Source organism: Bos grunniens, chromosome 24, assembly GCF_055505025.1.
Source record: "Bos grunniens cultivar Pamir isolate PY7600 chromosome 24, Bosgru_T2T1.0, whole genome shotgun sequence".
Taxonomy (NCBI): Eukaryota; Metazoa; Chordata; class Mammalia; order Artiodactyla; family Bovidae; genus Bos; species Bos grunniens.
In genome coordinates, this window is record NC_141188.1 from 50,087,250 (window position 1) to 50,104,312 (window position 17,063).

The 17,063-nt window shown below is 55.6% G+C and overlaps 1 protein-coding gene across 13 annotated transcripts in view; it reads left to right on the plus strand.

Annotated features, from left to right (window-relative positions):
- CTIF (cap binding complex dependent translation initiation factor) overlaps positions 1-15,263 on the plus strand; it is a 322,983-nt gene extending 307,720 nt beyond the window's left edge. For all 13 annotated transcript variants that reach the window (XM_086372398.1, XM_086372394.1, XM_086372402.1 and 10 more), the window contains 2 exons: positions 12,172-12,225; positions 13,923-15,263. In XM_086372398.1, the coding sequence (XP_086228524.1) occupies positions 12,172-12,225; positions 13,923-14,138 (270 nt within the window). In that variant the 3' untranslated portion in view covers positions 14,139-15,263. The remainder of the gene's footprint in view (positions 1-12,171; positions 12,226-13,922) is intronic.
- The last annotated feature ends 1,800 nt before the right edge of the window (positions 15,264-17,063 follow it).

Below are 17,063 nucleotides of genomic sequence, written 5' to 3' on the forward strand. Positions count from 1 at the left end.
GTCAGCTTTTTCACTCTCCTCTTTCACTTTCATCAAGAGGCTTTTTAGTTCCTCTTCGCTTTCTGCCATAAGGGTGGTGTCATCTGCGTATCTGAGGTTGTTGATATTTCTCCCAGCAGTCTTGATTCCAGCTTGTGCTTCAGCTGGAGGCTGGTGCTCATGTTAGCATAATTCTGTCCTGTCCCAGCTCCCATCCTGGGAAGGAGTTTGCCCTGGCAGGCCCAGGTGAGGCGCTGCGGCAGGTGTCCTGATCGGCAGTAATAACTGCCTGTCACTGAGAGCGGGGCTGCTTTGTCACCTTTGGGGCCCTCCTCCCCACCCCCACCTGCTGAACCCCCAGAGACAGGCATGAGCACTTGAGCACCAGGGGAGGAGGTAGAACAGGCTAGAGGTGTCCTGACTGGGCAGATAGTGATTGGGGAGCAGGGGGCTCCCAGCCCCTCAGCCCTTCCCCTTGTCTGGGCTATTAACTATAATGTATCATCCTAATCAGGGCACTTTTGAAAGCTAAAGGTATTTGAGGTGAACACTGGAACCCAGCAAACTGGGGTGTGTGGTCACCCCACCTTTGCTGACTTCTCCCCATTAGCCTTATTTACGTGGGGCTTACTCCTGGGGCAGCTGTTATGTCCTTGACTTTGGAGGCAGACTCAACCTGGGTTCCAAAGCCAGTTTCCATTACTCGTGTTCACGGGAACTTCATTTCACTGTCCATGCCTCAGTTCCTACAGGTATAAAATGAGGATAATTACAATGTTATTTGGGTTTCCCCAGTGACTCAGCAGTAAAGAATCCTCCTGCAATGCCGGAGACATGGGTTTGATCCCGGGATCAGGAAGATCCCCTGGAGGAGAGCATGGTAACCCCACTCCAGTATTTTTGCCTGGAGAATCCCATGGACAGAGGAGCCTGGTGGGCGGTCCATGGGCTCGCAAAGAGTCGGACACAACTGAAGCGATGAAGCACAATTACAATATTTAACTCAAATAAACTGGTATAAGGATAAAAATGGATTTTAAAACATGCACAAGCATGGAGCTTGGCATCTGAAGTAAGCGCTCCAAAAATGTAAGCCAGATTAAGGCCCTATAGATGTGATTCAGCCCCCAGAAACGCCTTCTTGAAAGGGAAAACCTCGGGGCTGCCTATGGTGTTTTGTGCTCACCCTTCAGGAGAGATCTGTGGACATCAGGGCGGTGAATGCAGAAGAGGACAGACCAAGGCTTCTAGAAGGGAAGGCAAGGACATTAAAGGAGAAGCTGGGAGGTGTTGATAGCAGTGGTGGCCAATGTCCTTGTTGTTTCAGGCCCTGACACGGGGTCCTGGGAACTCGCGTCTGCAGGGACTCCGTGAACAGAACTCGCCTCCTGTCTGGGCCACCGGCCAGGGCTTGGCCCCCAAGAGGAGCCTCTGGAGCCATGGCCCTGTCCTCTGGCTCTGGCGTCTGCAGAAGGATTCTGTGTCTGCTCTGAGCCCCAGATTACGTTTCCATCCCCTGGGCCAGCTGCGGGATGGAGCATTCCCCCATGTGACATTTACTGTGGCCACTTTGTACGAGCGGTTTGCAAGCTCTGCAGGAAGGAGGTTAATTATTCCCTCCAGGGCTCCTCGTCCACAGTTAGGGTGCCTGCCCATATTAAGTTAGGAGGGCTGACAGCCAGACCACAGGGCACAAGCTTGGACCGAAGTCCAGTTCAGAACCATGAATTTCCTTGACATCTGACCCAGAGCTGCCACACCGGGGCTTCTTACTGGGCTAGTGGAAAAGGGACAATTAGGGCAAATCCCCCTGTCCCAGGGATGTCTGAAATGCAGGCCGTCACAGAAGGACCATAATAAGTATTGAAGGTAAACCCACACTGGTTTCCTAGTTGCCTGAACAGGCCGGCAAGTGTGAGCATTTACACACGTCCCTGGATCCGCAGCCACACTAGCACCTCTTGTCCATTTCGGAGGAATGATAGCCTTTCTCTTATTTAAGGCTCACCTGTGTGCTTGACTCTCTCCTCTCTCCTGCATGGTACCCGCTCACGTCTGCCTCCGTCCAGGTCTCTCCTGCTGTATGGCCCATCGCCCTTGACTCTGAGAACAGAAACCCCCAAAGAAAAAAGAAACGGTTCGCTCTTTCTGTCTCCACTTCTTGACCTCGCTTTGCCTCTCCAGCCCCACATTACCCAGGCTTCCACCCGCCCCTTCCCGTGTGAAGTCATCATGGCAGAGGTCACCCTTGCTCTCCCAATCACCAAATCCAGGGGGCCCTCCCTGGTCATTGTTCGTCTCACTTGACCTCTCTGAGCCTTTGACACGGTTGAGAAGTGACCTTGACTTCTCAGCCCTCCCGCAGCTTCCATGACGTCACTCTTTTCCTGCTCTGCCCAGCGCTCTGACCACCCTCTTCCTCCTTGGTGGTTCTTCCTCCTCTGCCTCCTTTTCGATGTTGCTGTCTCCTGGTTCGGAGCTCTTCCCCTTGTCTCTCCTTATTCCACGGCATTCCCCAGGTCAGGTCACTGCTGAAACCTTGACTTACACCCGTGGCCTGACTTACACCCGTGGCCTAACTCCTGATACTTATCTTGCCTGATGACCCCCAAGGACTGTGGACTTTTCTCACACTGAGCTCATTCCCGTTTTCCGAAATCAACTCTTCCTGCCTTCCTAGTGTCACCGGGGGCACCACAGTCGATGCAGTTGCTCTGCCCCTTCTCCGTCTTCCGCGTTGGCCTTCTCCTCACCCTAACTTCTGCCTCCTAAACCTGTCTCCTTCCACCGCTCCTGCCTTCGCTCAAGCCGCCGTGTTTCTCACTGGTCTCCTTGCCTCCGGTTCTCCCATCACCCCAGGTCCTGTCTACTCTCCACACTGCAAAGAGCATGGTCCTACCCACCAGCTGAAAGTCTTTTCAGTGGCTCTGCAGTCCCTTAGGATAAACTCCAAACCCAGTAGTAGCATGGCATCTTGAGCCCTTTAGGATGTGACCCAGGCCACCTTTATCATCTTATGTTGTCTCTCCCTCCCTGGTATCACATATTTTAGTCTCTTGAAATACTTGTTCACCACTGCACTCCATTGGGTCATTTTTTTTCCCCTTTTATGTGTGTGCCGTGATGCCATGTGCTGCTGCTTACGCCATCCGCCTGGCCTGCTCTTAACCACCACTGTTCTATCCTATGTTCCAATCCCATATACCTAGCATGAGCTCTCTGCTTCCCCTTATTAGACTCTAAGTTTCAAGTCTTATTCTTGTTACCCAGATACTGACATAGTGTTTAGTACCTTGTAAGTGTTCCATAAACGTTGTCAAAGGATGGCTGGCTGGCTGGATGCTGGGCGACAGGGTAGATGGATAGATGGGTAAAAGGATGGGTGAGTGGTTGGAAGGTTGCAGACGTGATGTGTGAGTGGATAAAAGAATGGACGGCTAATTGGATGCCTTGGCGGGGGGATGGATGAATAGACCTCTGGTGGCCAGTGCCGACAAAGAATAGGTAAAATCAAGTCAGTTTTGTGCAAATGCGAATGGATTATCATCACCAGTCAACAAAACTAAGAATGAGCTCCAACCAGCAAAGTAAGAATAAGCTATTGTGGGAGAAATTAAAATAATTCCCCAAGACAGAGGATGCTGACCCAGGGCTTCTAAGCACCTTCCAGTTCTTCTCAGATTTGCTGTCTGTCTGTCTGGCTTGTGTGAGCCACAGAACGACTGAGCCTCAGTGTCTCTGTCTACTAAGCAGAGATAATGATGCCTGTGGCCTTTCCGTGTTTCTGCAAGAATGTCACGGGGACGAATGGGATGCTACATTACAGAGTGGGTCAAGACCTTCAGGAAAGATACCTGTTTATGAAGATAAACACTTAATAGCAATAATAACACCTTGCATTTGAATCACACTTTGCCCTTTTCAGAACTTTTTCACGTACTTTATCTCAGCTGACTCTCAAAACAATTCTAGGCAAGGATTAGCCCCATTCTCAAGCGAGGAAACCAAAGGGCAGAGTGACTAAGTGACGTGCCCGGGGTTACTCTTCGTGAACAGCAGGTCTTCTGACTCCAAACCTGCTGCACGTTTTTTGATGACAGCCTTTTATGGCCGGATTATCTACTTCCCTGCCCTCCCCAAGAGACCCAGACATGATTGACGCTCTTCTTAACAATTCAAGGTCACGGTCAGGAGCTGTCCTCTAGACCCAGCTGTAGATGCGAGTGCAGGTCCGCCAGAGGCACAAGGCAGAGACACCCTAATGCAAGCTGAGGGTGCTCCTGAGATGCAGGTGGCCCTGGGCAGCTGCTCACCGCGGCCACCATTCTAGACCGCGTGCCGCCCATCGGGGCCGCCGTCTCCTCCAGCTCAGCCTCATTCTTGTCCCTCCCCGCATCTCTCCACTGTCAAAGCGCATGCCTATCACTGTGGCTTCCTCGGCCACTGGAGACCTGTACCTCCCACTCAGTCCTCTTCTTTTTCTCTCTCCTCTTCCCAAGACTTCTTCCAGCCTTGCCAGGGATCCTGCTACCATCCTTCTGTAGGCCTAGCCAACCAAGCAGAGCTCTGGGTTTGTTCCCCAGCAAACCAGCCGATCACATGTGCTCTGAAGTCCCCTCTCATTTGCCACTCTGTTGCTGCTCCCAGCCCACCCTTGAGCCAAGAGGGGGCTCCTGCAGGCAGGGTCTGGCTGAGCTTTTAATGTGGCCTCACTCGGCTCCTCGGGTCTGTTCTGTTAAGGTTGGGACTGTGCTGTGGGTGAGCTGACGTGTTCAGGGTGGGCTGGAAGAAATTCTGATCACCGGCACTTGCTCTCCTCCTGCACGGCAAGACAGCCCCAGGCTCCCTCCATCCACACCTTCTTTCCTTCCCCACGGGGTAGCACCCCAGGCCTGGCTGCATCCTGGGCAGGCCTTGGGCAGCGTAGCCCTGCTCTGGGAACCTTCCCCTGGTACTCTGCGGCACTCTCACCAGGCCGCCTTTCTCCCTTTGCCGTCGGGCCTCCCACAGCCTGACTCCGAGCACCTTGGCCTCTCCCCGAGGGAGGATATGATGGGTGTGCCCACAACAAGTCTCCGGCGCAGACAATAGGACAGGAATGCACTAGCTTCCGAACAAACACCGTGTGGGCTCGCACAGTTGCCTTGCATTCTCTTCCAAGAAACACATCTCGCTGTTGGAGGGTGCGGGTGGTTTGCCTGCCCCGGCCGGCCCACACCCCTTTCTCTGCCAGAGACACTGATGAGTGGGCGCTGCCCCCCTACCCCGGGACTTCACCCCCCAGGTCCGCAACCCCCTCCAATCCATACAGATTTTCTTCCCTTGAGCAATAGCAAGGCGAAGGGACAATCTTGTCCAGGCAGAGAATGGCCTACCCACCAAAGAGTACCTAGTCACTGCCCTCTGTTTTCAAGCCGTTTTTACATTGTAGTTAAAACAGAACATGGGTTTCCCCGTTGGCTCAGTGATAAAGAACCCCCTGCCAACGCAGGGGATGCAGGTTTGATCCCTGCGTCAGAAAGATGCCCTGGGAAAGGAAATGGCAACCCCACTCCAGTATTCTTGCCTGGAGAATCCCATGGACAGAGGAGGCTGGTGGGCTACAGTCCATGGGATCGCAGAAGGGTCGGACGTGACTTAGCGACTAAACAACAGAAGAGCGTAAGACTGGCCGTTCTGGCCGTTTGTAAGCGTACGGTTCAGTGGCATGAAGTGCGTTTATGTTGTTATGCCACTGCCACCGTCTCCAGGACGTTTTCATCTTGCAAAACTGAAACTCTGTACACGAGACACTAACTCCCTCTTCCCTCTCCCCCAGTCCCTGGCCACCACCATTTTACTTTCCGTCTCTAAGATTGTGTTCCAGGTCCCTCGTATAAGTGAATCCTACGATATTTGGGCTTCCCTGGTGGCTCAGCTGGTAAAGAACCCCGCCTGCAATGCGGGAGACCTAGGTTCCATCCCTGGGTTGGGAAAATCCCCTGGAGAAGGGAAAGGCTACCCACTCCAGGATTCTGGCCTGGAGAACTCCATGGACTGTGTATAGTCCATGGGGTTGCAAAGAGGCGGACATGACTGAACGACTTGGTTATTATTACTATTATACAATATTTGTCCGTGACTGGCTTATTTCACTCAGTATAATGTCTTCAACGCTTGTCCATATCACAGTGTGTGATAGGATTTCCTTCCTTTCTAAGGCCAAATAACACTCCATTATATGGATGGACCACATTTTGTTTATCCATTGATGTGTCAACGGACTCTTGGGTTGCTCCCACCTCTTGCCTATTGTGCATAATGCTGTTGTGAACTTGGGTGGACTAGGATCTCTTCGAATTGCCGCTACTCTTTGTTTGAGACTTATCTTGGGAGTTAAATAAAGCATCGTCTCCCGAAGATCCCGTAGAACACTCATCGACCACGGAGTTGGCCCCTCAGTGTACAGCAGTGATTCATTCATCTAAAAGCCAGCTGTCCTGTGGGGCTTCCCAGGTGGCTCAGGCTTACAGAATCCACCTGTCAGTGCAGGAGACACAGCTTCGATCCCTGATCCGGGAAGATCCCACGTGCCGAGGAGCAACTAGCCCGTGCACCATGACTGCTGAGCCTGTGCTCTGGAGCCCGGGAACTGTGACCACTGAGCCCTCGTGCCACAGCTCCTGAAGTCTGTGTGCCCCAGAGCCCGTGCCCCACAGCAAGAGAAGCCACTGCAGGGAGAAGCCTGTGCGCTGCAAATGTGGAGAGGCCCCTGCCCGCCGCAACTAGAGAAAAGCCTTAGCAGCAACCAAGGCCCATCACAGACATAGAGAAACAAAATTATATTTAAAAAAAAAGAGAGAGACGGATTCCTGAGAAGCCATTGATCACGCAGAGGCACTGGAGCCTCAGAGGGATGCTGGGGGATGTCCTCTCTGCAGCTCTTCCACTCAAAGGCTCCGAGGGTCCCCTCCGAAAGCTGGAGTGAAGAGGCTGAGATAGCATCTGGGGGAGAGCGGGACATGGTCTGCAGCACCCATTCCGGTCCCGAACCCTGCATCTCAGCAACTGCAGAGGAAAAGTACAGCGAAAGCCCCTGGGGCCTCCCCCCGCTTCCTTGAGAAAACCCAGCAGGCCGTTGGCGAGAGGGCCTATCGCTCGATGTGATTCTTGGCTGAACACAGACTTTCCCAAACCACCAGTGAAAGATAAGGTTGGAGGAGAGGCTCTGGGATGAGAGCTCGCCCACAGCCCTCCCCAAGCGCCCCTACCCTGAGTCTGTCCCCTGTCCTGGCAGCCAGGAGCCCCAGGCCCCCCGGGGAGGGAGCCTGGGTGTACAGAGGAAAGGATGTGGTCTAGTCACAGCAATGAGGGGCAGAAAGGAAGAACAGGAAGCCCTGGGCCCGCTCTGCATCTCTGAACCTGCACGCAGGAACAGGTGGAGGGCGGCCAGGCCTCGGGCCGTAGAAGGGAAGAGGAGATGCTTGCTCGTCCAGGCTAAGTGCTCGACTGGCAGGAACATGGAGGCTCCATGAGGCTGTCCCCGCAGCCAGAAGTTGGAGGACCACTTGGAGGGAGAAACAACCCCATTTGAGAGCACTCAGTACTCATCTGGCCCCAACTTTTGGTATTTCCCTTGTTAACCTCCCATGTCCCGAAGCCCCAGAACCCCTAAAAACTGATCTCAGGACAGAACGTGAGCCCGGTTCATCTCAGTTCCCCATGACAGGCACACCTGAGCACTTCCTGGCTGTCAGCCAACATGCTGTGCTGCACTCAGGCATGTCCAGCTCTGCAACCGCGTGGACCATAGCCCTCCAGGCTCCTCTGTCCATGGAATGTTCCAGGCAAGAATACTGGAGTGGGTTGCGCTTTCCTTCGCCAACATTCTAGGTGCATCCAAAGCAGGACCCTTTCTTCCTTCCCACAAGCTCCCAGTTCTGCCAGCTCCCCTCATCCCCAACCAGCTGCCAGCACCCACTGTGTCTCAGGGAGTTCCCATCCCCCCCAGACACCCCACTTTCCCCCTTTCTGGTGATTTCTACCAGCCATTTTATCTTAAGGATTCTCTTCATGCTAAGCACTATGGGAAACCTATGTGAGAACAAAGCTACCATCAGGACAAAGTCCCAGCAAACTTCAGAGAGTTCTCTTAATATTTGTCCTCATGTTCCGTGCAGAGTAAATGGGGCTAGGCCCACCTTCCCCCCACCCCCACCCCCATGGGGTCCTAGACAGTCAGGACCCTCTGAGTCCTAGAACCAGCCCAGCCCACTCCCCAAGAGCAGGCTGGGTTGGATGCTGGACTTGGGTACACCTGCCACAAGGTGACCCACTTCCGTACCTGCTTCCTGGTCTTCATTCTGGGCTCCTGGGTTTTCTAGATGAAGGTGGCCCTTCCTAGTGTGACCCCCAGTATCCCCCCAGACACCCTCACTGCAAGTGTCCCTTGGCTCCCTGTGGGGGTCTCCAGCCCTGGGAGGCAACAAGACTCCAGAAGCAGACACCAGTGTTGTGTGTGTGGGGTGGAGGGGGGGTGCACCTAGTGGGAGACAGCTGTGTGGTGCAGAGTATTCCTCTGTGCAAACGCATCATTTTTTTTTTTTAATTCAGTTTGGGCTCTGCTGGATCTTGGTTGCTGCGCGGGCTTTTCTCTAGTTGCGGTGAGCAGGGGCCGTCCTTCGCTGCAGTGCAGAGGCTTCTCTTGTGGCAGAACACAGGCTCTAGGGAGCGCGGGCTTCAGTAGCTGCAGCACGTGGACTCAGTAGTTGGAGCACATGGGCTTAGTTGCTCCACAGCATGTGGGATCTTCCCGGACCAGGGATAGAATCTGCATCTCCTGCATTGGCAGGCAGATTCTTCACCACTGAGCCACCAGGGAAGCCCCAAACATATCATTATTGAACCAGTCCCCTTGTTGGTGGCCATTCAAGCTATTTGCAAAAGTGAAACAAAAAACATCCTTCCATCCAGCTCATGGAGCGTATGTGGGTGGGGATGTGTAGGATAAATTCCTGGAAGTGGTATCACCGGTCAGAGGGTTTGAACACTTGTCATGTTGATAAGTACAAGTAAGTAAGTGTTAGTCGCTCAGTCGTACCCGACTCTTTGTGACCCCATGGACTGCAGCCCACCAGGCTCCTCTGTCCATGAGATTTTCGAGGCAAGGATACTGGAGTGGGTTGCCATTTCCTTCTCCAGGGGATCTTCCCAACCCAGGGATTGAACCTGGGTCTCCTGCACTGCAGGCAGATTCTTTACCGACTGAGCTAGTTATCCCCAAATTGCCATCTAGAGAGTTATACCGACTTGTTTCCACAAACACTATATGTTTGCAGACGTATGGATTATAACTTCATGCCATGTCCCCTCTGGCAGAAGTCTGTGGGGTGGGGGTGTCCACGTCCCGCTCAGGGCTGCTGTTTCAAGCGCGTGCACCGGGGTCAGCTGCCCGGGGACCGCCTCTCAAGTTAGTCCCTCTGCACTTGCAGACCCTCCCGGCCAGGTGGGTTTTCTCCCGGCCACTCGAGGTACATGTGTTAACAAGTGCTTCCAGTGCTTGCTGTGTGTCCACGCTGGGAAATGGACCAAACAGGCCCTGCCCTCCTGAGCCTGCCTTCTCCTGGGGGAGATGGCAGGCAAAGGAGTAGGTCATGTGTCGGGGGTGAGAGGTGCTAGGGAGCAAAGTAAGCCAGGGGGTGAGCGGCAGGGTCACTTACATGCAAGCTGATCAGGGAATCCCTGGTGGATGAGGCCATGGCAGGGCTGAGCCCCGAGTAAAGTAAGGAAGGAAGGTCTGCAGATTGGTGGTGGCTGAGAATTCCTGGGTGCAAGAGCACAAAAGCCCAGAGTCAGAGCTCCAGCAGGTGTGCCCACCAGTGGCCATCCCCACCTGTCACTGTGGGGCCCACGCTGTTACCTTTCCAGAATGTCCCTTGCTCTCCACCAGCTCATCTTTTGAGCAGCTTGAAACCCACCTCTGCTCCTTCATCCCCAAATGATTTTCTTTTCTGCGTGTCTACTGTGGGACCCGTTCTTGCCCGAGATACAGTGGAAGGAGGTCCGATCCCTGAGAATGACTCTGGTCACTGCAGCCCACACTGAGCCATCCCCGTTTGACATTTAGTAAGTGCATGGTCAGCCCCCTGATGTGAATGCTTGTGTCCTCTGCCGGGGTTGGATGGCTGTGATGTGATGGGAGAAGGGGGAAGGGAAGGTGGGTGTGTGGAGTTTGGATTCCAAGCCTGTAGAAGGAACAGTCCCCGAGTGGTGTGTCCTTTCACCCTTCTGACCACGTCGTGCCCCAGACCAGAAACCTTGACTTCAGTTCTCGGTCGGTGGACGAGGAAGCTGACCCTAAGTGCCTTCCTCTTATGACACCCTCTCCTTACTCTCCTCCCCTTCCTTTAAAACAAAGACAATGCATAAATCACATTGACCCACATTTAGCGAAGCCCTGCTGTTGCCAGGAGCTGTGCTGGGTGTTAAAGGGCAGCCAAGATGAACGTCACACTGCCCTGCCCTCAGGAAGCCACAGTTCACCCTGGAAATGCCTTGCTCCTTGTGTGGGATGCGGAGCGGTGGGGAAGCTGGGGGGCTCAGGAGTGAGAAGCAGGAGTGGGCACCATGCTGGAGTGATCCAGTCTCCAGGGAAAGTCAGAACATGACCCAGGCCTTGAAGGATGCGAAGTCTGGCGATGCAGGGTTCCAGCAGGTGGAAAAATCACCTACATGATCTGGTGGATGGGCTGGTGAGTGTGGTGGGGTTGGGGTAGAGATATACTTAGGGGCTGAGGAGGGAAGCATTACCAGCAGAGGGACCCGCAGAAGAAGTGGTCCATGGGGCTCGGGGAGAAGAGGATGACAAAGTTTTTGTAAAGCTGTGCCTGGAGAGAATTTTTACTGGGGGTTTCAAGGAAAAATGGGGAAAGGGGCCGAAAACAGCAAATATTGGTGAGGATATGGAAAAATCAGAACCTGAACCCTGCTAGGGGGCGTGTAAAACAGCACACCCGCTGTCAGCAGTTCGTCAGGTCCTCAGAAAGCTGAGTGTGGGATTACCATCTGACCCAGCAATTCCACGCCCACGGATGGGCCCAAGAGAGATGAAAGCACATGTCCACACAGACGCTCGTACACAAGTGTTCATGGCTGCGTTGTTCACGAGAACCAAAAAGTGGAAGCAGCCTACATGTCAATCAACTGATGAGAGGACAAACACGATGCGGTGTGATATCGTGTACGCCCTACCGTGTCGTATCTTCCGATCACAAAAAGGAGTGAACGGACGCGTGCTACAGCATGCTCTGAAAGCATTGTTAGTGGAAGAAATGAATCGCAAAAGAACACATATTACATGATTCCACTGCGTAAAATGTCCTGAAGAGGTACATGTGTAGAGATGAGGCACATTACGTGTTGTCAGGGGATGGGGGTGGGAGGAGGGCTGACAGCTAATGGGTTCGGGTTTCTTTTGGGGACCATGAAAAAGTCCTAGAGTTAGTGGTGATGGTTGGGCAACCTTGTGAATCTACTAAAAGCCACTGAATTGTATGCCTAGAAATTGTGGACTTGCTGTGACTGAGTTTTAGCTCAATTTAAAAAGAGAGAGAGAGACTGAGAGAATGCAGCGCGGTAGGTAGAGGGGAGCCTGGATCCGGGGTGATCGGTCCCAGCGCTGAGCAGCCTGGCTGTGGCCTTGGTCAGGAAGCAATTCCAACAGTTCCAGTCTGGAACGGTGTGCATGGTTTTGCAGACTCACAGTGCTGGGCCCGTGGGGAAGAGTGCTGTGATTTTGGGAAGTCCTCCTGTAGCCAGGGTCCAGGAGCACCTTGAGACCATAGCTGAGCCCCTCGCACTGATCAGGAAGTCTTTGCACACGAATTTCATTTTTGCTGACCAGCTGTTCACAGCCCGTGACCCCAGCACGCCTGCCGCCGCCTTCAAACCCACCGCAGCCTTGCTGGACGGGGGCCTGTAGGCAGGCCTTCTGTCCTGGCCGACGTGCCCGTGCTCCATGACCACGGCAGTCCTCCAGCTGCTCTGGTCCCATCAGAGAAATCACTGCTTTCTGGAGCGGCGCTCCTGCTGCCCTTCAGCCTTCGTGGGCTGTCTCTCTGGCCCGGCAGCCCCGGGAGATGCTTGTCCCAGGCTGCAGGGGGCTGAGAGCAGCTCAGCGCCCCTCAGCGCTTGTTCTCTGCCCCTCTCTTCCAGCTCTTGCAATCTCAGGATGTGAAGGAAGATGCTGTCCTGTGCTGCTCAATGGAGGTAAGCGGGGCGGCTCAGACCTCTCCCACCTCAGACCCTGCGCATCCCTCTCAGCTTAACAGTTTGGGGGGCCCAAGGACCACTGGAGGGGTCCACAAGTCCAGGGCTGGTAGTGGGAGATGGCTTCCTGAGTGGACCCAGGGTTCCTTTCCATCCACTGCAGCGGGAAGGATGGGGTGCTAGCCTCATTCACATTCCCTCTGCCCCCAAGACCACCTCCTCCTCAGCCCAGTGCACCCCACAAATGACTTAGAAGATCCCAAGTGATGCCCTGCCCCCGGGTATCTGCCCTGGTTTTGGTGGCAGGGGGGTTTGAGGGGGGGGTACTGAGGTTGAACCCCCAGGTCGCACTCCCCACTTCCAAGCTGCCCCCATGAGAGGTCCCACCCCTGTTCACAAGGTGTGGCGGCTGCTCTCCGAGCTCTTGCTTCAGTCACTTGGCTAGGGCTCAGTTACAGGGACAAAGCTGTGCCCTTAGAAAACAGCCCAAGGGGATCTCCCTGCCGGTCCAGTGGTCAGAGCTCTGCGCTTCTACTGCTAAGGGCACAGGTTCGACCCCTGGTCGAGGGACTAAGATTGCACAAACCATATAGTGTGGCCAAAAGGAAAAAAGACAAGAAAACAGCCCAGGGACATTCAGAGGGCAGTGTGGTGAGGGGAGGGGCTTCCAGGGCCCACACCCAGGACGTGCCAGGGTTCTAGCCGGGTACCCTGCTCTGGGCTCCAGGCAGGGGAGATAAGAGAGGAGGGGAAAGCATGGTTCCAACCTCCAGGCAGCTTGTGGTCTGGCTGCGGATAGAGATCTTGCTCAAATGCATGAGTGGATGAGGCAATGTGGAGACTACATGGGGGTACAGAGCTCGCTTCTCTGAGGAGTTAGGGGAGAGGTCAGGTCACGCCAGGATGCTCAAGGAAGGTTTGGGGAAGAAGGCAGAGCCCTGAGAAGTGGGTGGGCTGAGGCCAGGGTTGGGCAGCAACAGGGACTTGGATTCCAGGGGCTGCCTGCAGGGCGGTCTGATCCAGGAGATCCGGGCTTCTTCTAACTCCAGGGGCTTTTCAGGACCATCAGGGGCCCCTCTGGGGGGCAGGCCCTCCAGCTGGCCTTCTGCCCCGGATCCTGTTTCCTCCCTGTCATGTCATTAGTGTGGGCAGAGGTCGGTTGTGGGGATGGTGGGGCTAGAGAGGAGAGGAACAGGAGGCCTCATCCATGCTCTCGGGTTCCACATGGACACACGGCTGGTAACAACGACCAATTTCGTTTCCAGAGAGACGTCCTAGCTAGAGAAGGTTAATGTGGGGCCACCTGGTCACCCTCAAAGGAAGCAGATCACATAGCCATTTAAGGGTGCGGGCGGTGGTCAGGGAAGGCTTCCTGTAAGAAGGGAGGCAAGTGGATGAAGGGAGAAGCATCATGTTCCTGGTAAGGACTCTTCACAGCCCCAGACAGCAGGCAATATCCTGACTCCTCTCATTCCTCCAGCAGATTGGGTGTTAAAGGTGGGCTCTCACACTGGCTGTCTCCACTCTCCACCCTTTCCATCCCTCTGTCCTGGGAGGAAGAGGCCTGAGCACCTTCCTAGGATAATCTAGCGATTTCCTTTCCCTGCTCCCCTAGCAAGCACCCCTAACCGAGATGAACAGAGCAGGAGTCCTTTCGGGGTCCAGCACGCGTCCTAACCCCACTTCTCTGCCCACAGCTGCAGAGCACAGGCCGACTGCTGGAGGAGCAGTTGCCCGAGATGATGGCCGAGCTCCTGGCCAGTGCCCGCGACAAGATGCTGTGCCCCTCAGAATCCATGCTGACTCGGTCCCTGCTGCTGGAGGTCATTGAGCTGCACGCCAACAGCTGGAACCCCCTGACGCCCCCCATCACGCAGTACTACAACAGAACCATCCAGAAACTGACCGCCTGACAGCTCGGGGGCCTGGCGGGCGGCCCGCAGGGCAGCTGGGGCCCTGGTGCTCAGAGCCAGATGGACAGGCGGGAAGACAGGGGTGGCCCTGGCGGGAGAGAGGCGTGGGGAGGAAGGCAGGCAGAGCCGGCGGCCAGTCTGGAGCCAGACGGGGAAGGGACCGAAGCCCTAGGAGGAGCGGCCCCCCATCCGATGAGCCCCCCAGCCCGAGCATGCGGCAGCTCGCACCAGTAAGGGCAGCATGTGTCTTCTCCACGGTGGCCCGGCCCTCCTCCTCCCCGCCCCCTCCCACGCAAGGCGTCCCCTCCCCGCCCCCCACCGGGCTGTGCTGTGTGCAGGGGTTCATCTCCTCAGAGGCCGTGGCAGCCCGCATGCTGGTGTACAGCTTGGGTCAGAAAGGACCTCAGAAGGCTGGAAAAAGTGGGTCGGAGATGGGTTTGCATTGTTCGCGCGTGCTGCCAGCCACAGTCGCCAACCGGCAGCAGGCGACATGGAGCAGATGTCCGGGAGGACAAAGGCAGGCACAGTCCCCACCGGCCGCCCCTAACTGACGGCCTTTGTCCGCGCGGCCGGCGGGCTGGGGGACGGGGCGATCTCCTCTAACCTTCACGTTCTGCCCTCCCACCTTCCAGCCTCGTCCCTCAGCGCCCCCCACCCCCGAGCTGCAGGCCCAGAGGGGGCCAGGGGCCTCGAGGGGAGACAGTTTGCTGTTCTACTTGCACTCTTTTGTTTTATTGTGTTTTACTGTTTTCAAAAGTCAGCTGCTTTGAAGTCTCCTCTCTCAGTGCCGAGGGCCCCGCAGTGTGATCACACAGTCAGCCCCGCGAGAACCCCCTGATTAGTGGGAGATCAAACCCGGCCCTCCTCTGGAAGGATCCTAGCCACAGACAGCTTGCCAGTAGCCAATTAGGGTAATTGGAAACTTCTGCCCCTGCAGGGGTCCCCGCTGGAACCCCGTGCTCCTCGGCCCCCGGCTTCCCTGGCTTCTCTGTTCCCCGTTTCTAGCGTCCTTCCTCAAAGGGCCGATACTGTCACCTCTGGGAGAGCATTAAACCCGTCTTGGCCTGGGGCCTGGTGGTGAACTGGGCTCAGAAAAAGGCTGGCGAATTAAAACCGAAAAGCCCAGTGATGCTTCCCAGTGCCACACACACAGGTCTTGTCTCAAACTCTCCCTGGGGGACAGATTCAGGGAGACGGGGACACCTGGTTCCCTAGGACTAACTCAACGAGCTGAGTCCTCAGCCGTGGTCTGTGCCCCCTGTGGGGGGAATCTCTGGGTACTACTGTCCCAGGGCTGTTGGGAGGGGTGTGTTTGCTGAGTCATGAGCAGGACTATCAGGGATCCCAGCAAGCCACCCGCTTTCCAGGCTGGCATCAAGGCTGGGGACGCTTGGAGGGTCCGAGTCCTGGGGGCAGCCCCTTCTCTGATGGCTGAGGAGGAGGATGAGGGGCGGTCCCTGGGAGGCTGGCTTCGGGTCGTCTCTGGTGTCTGTGCAGCCCCACTCCTGGTCTGGAGCCCCCATTTCCGTGAGGCCCCAGAAGGCGGCCTCAGAGCCCAGCAGTGTCCTCACTTGCTCTTCGGTTGAGGCCTGGGTCACCTTGAACCCCCGCCCCTGGCTGACTGGTCTGATCAGGCTGGAGGAAATGTCCCCTTGTTGAGTCCAGGAGAGCAGGCAGGTAGGGGTAGGGGGTGGCTTCCTCTGTACTCCCTGGCTTATCCATCCCACCAGCCGCCACCTTCCCGCCAGTCCCCAGGAGGAACGTGCTGGGGAACAAGGGGAGGGGCGCAGTTTACCTGGAGGGGGTCAGTGGCCTCTGCCAAGGAGTCCACACTGCCCCACCCCTGCCTTCTCCACCCCCCTCCCCTTCCTCCCAAGCTCCTCCGTCTTTTCCTCACCACTTTTCCTGCACCTTTTGGCTCAGCCTGGGGCCACGGACACCAGAGGCCCCACAGGAGGCCTTGAGGGAAGAGCTGGGCTGACGTCAGGATGCTCAGAGAGGCCCCAGGGAAATCGTGGCCCCACGGGGTCGAGCAGCCCCCAGCCCGGCAAGCAGCCGCTCCCTGGCCGCCCTCCGAGACCCGCACCTGGGCTGAAGGAAGGCCCTGCTTCCCTCAAGTGAGGTGTGTGTGAGTGTGCATGTGAATGTGTGTGTGTGTGTTTGTGTCTACATGAGTACATCTACTGAGAAGGAAGCAGGGCCCTGGAAGAACGCTGAAGCCTAAAAGTGAGGCTGAAAGTAGAGGATGCAGAAGAGGGGGGTCTCCCACCCCAGCCTTGGGCTCAGAGAGCAGGCTTCCTGAAGGGGCCCCGGACACCATGCGCTCAGGGGCGATGTTCCCTGGACGGGCAAGTTAACATCTCAGCACCGCCTTCCTAAGGGCCCCTTCCTCCCGACAGCCTGCCTTGGTGGTCTTGCCTCAGGGCCAGCCCCGCCTTGACTGTTAGGACCAGAGTGGGAAGGAGTGAGATATAAATATGTATACATATATAAATATATTTTTAATTACGTGTCGTGTCACCATGGCCTCCAGACATATACGGTTCGCTTAGTTGATTCCACTGCTTGAGAGTGCTTCCTGGCTGATCCACATAACCGTCGGAGCTGTTTTTCTAAATGCAGGTTGCTGCCACTTTTTCAGATGTGGAAGGAAAACATTCCCCCCCGCCCCCCCAAAAAAATTTTTTTTAAGGAAATAACAGTAAAGCCTAAACTCTGAGGCAGCTTCTCACGGAAGACTACTTAGGAACTCGGGGGCAGACAGGAGTGCCCTCAGACCTCCGCCCCCTCCCCAGGCCACATCCCCCCGCTGACAGGGAGGCCGTGTCCAAGTTGACCTCTGAATGTATTTGATGGGAGGCGAAACTGGGTGTTGCTTGGTCCTCTAAGGACTCAGTCCTCCTCTAAGGCTTGTGCGGTTTTCCC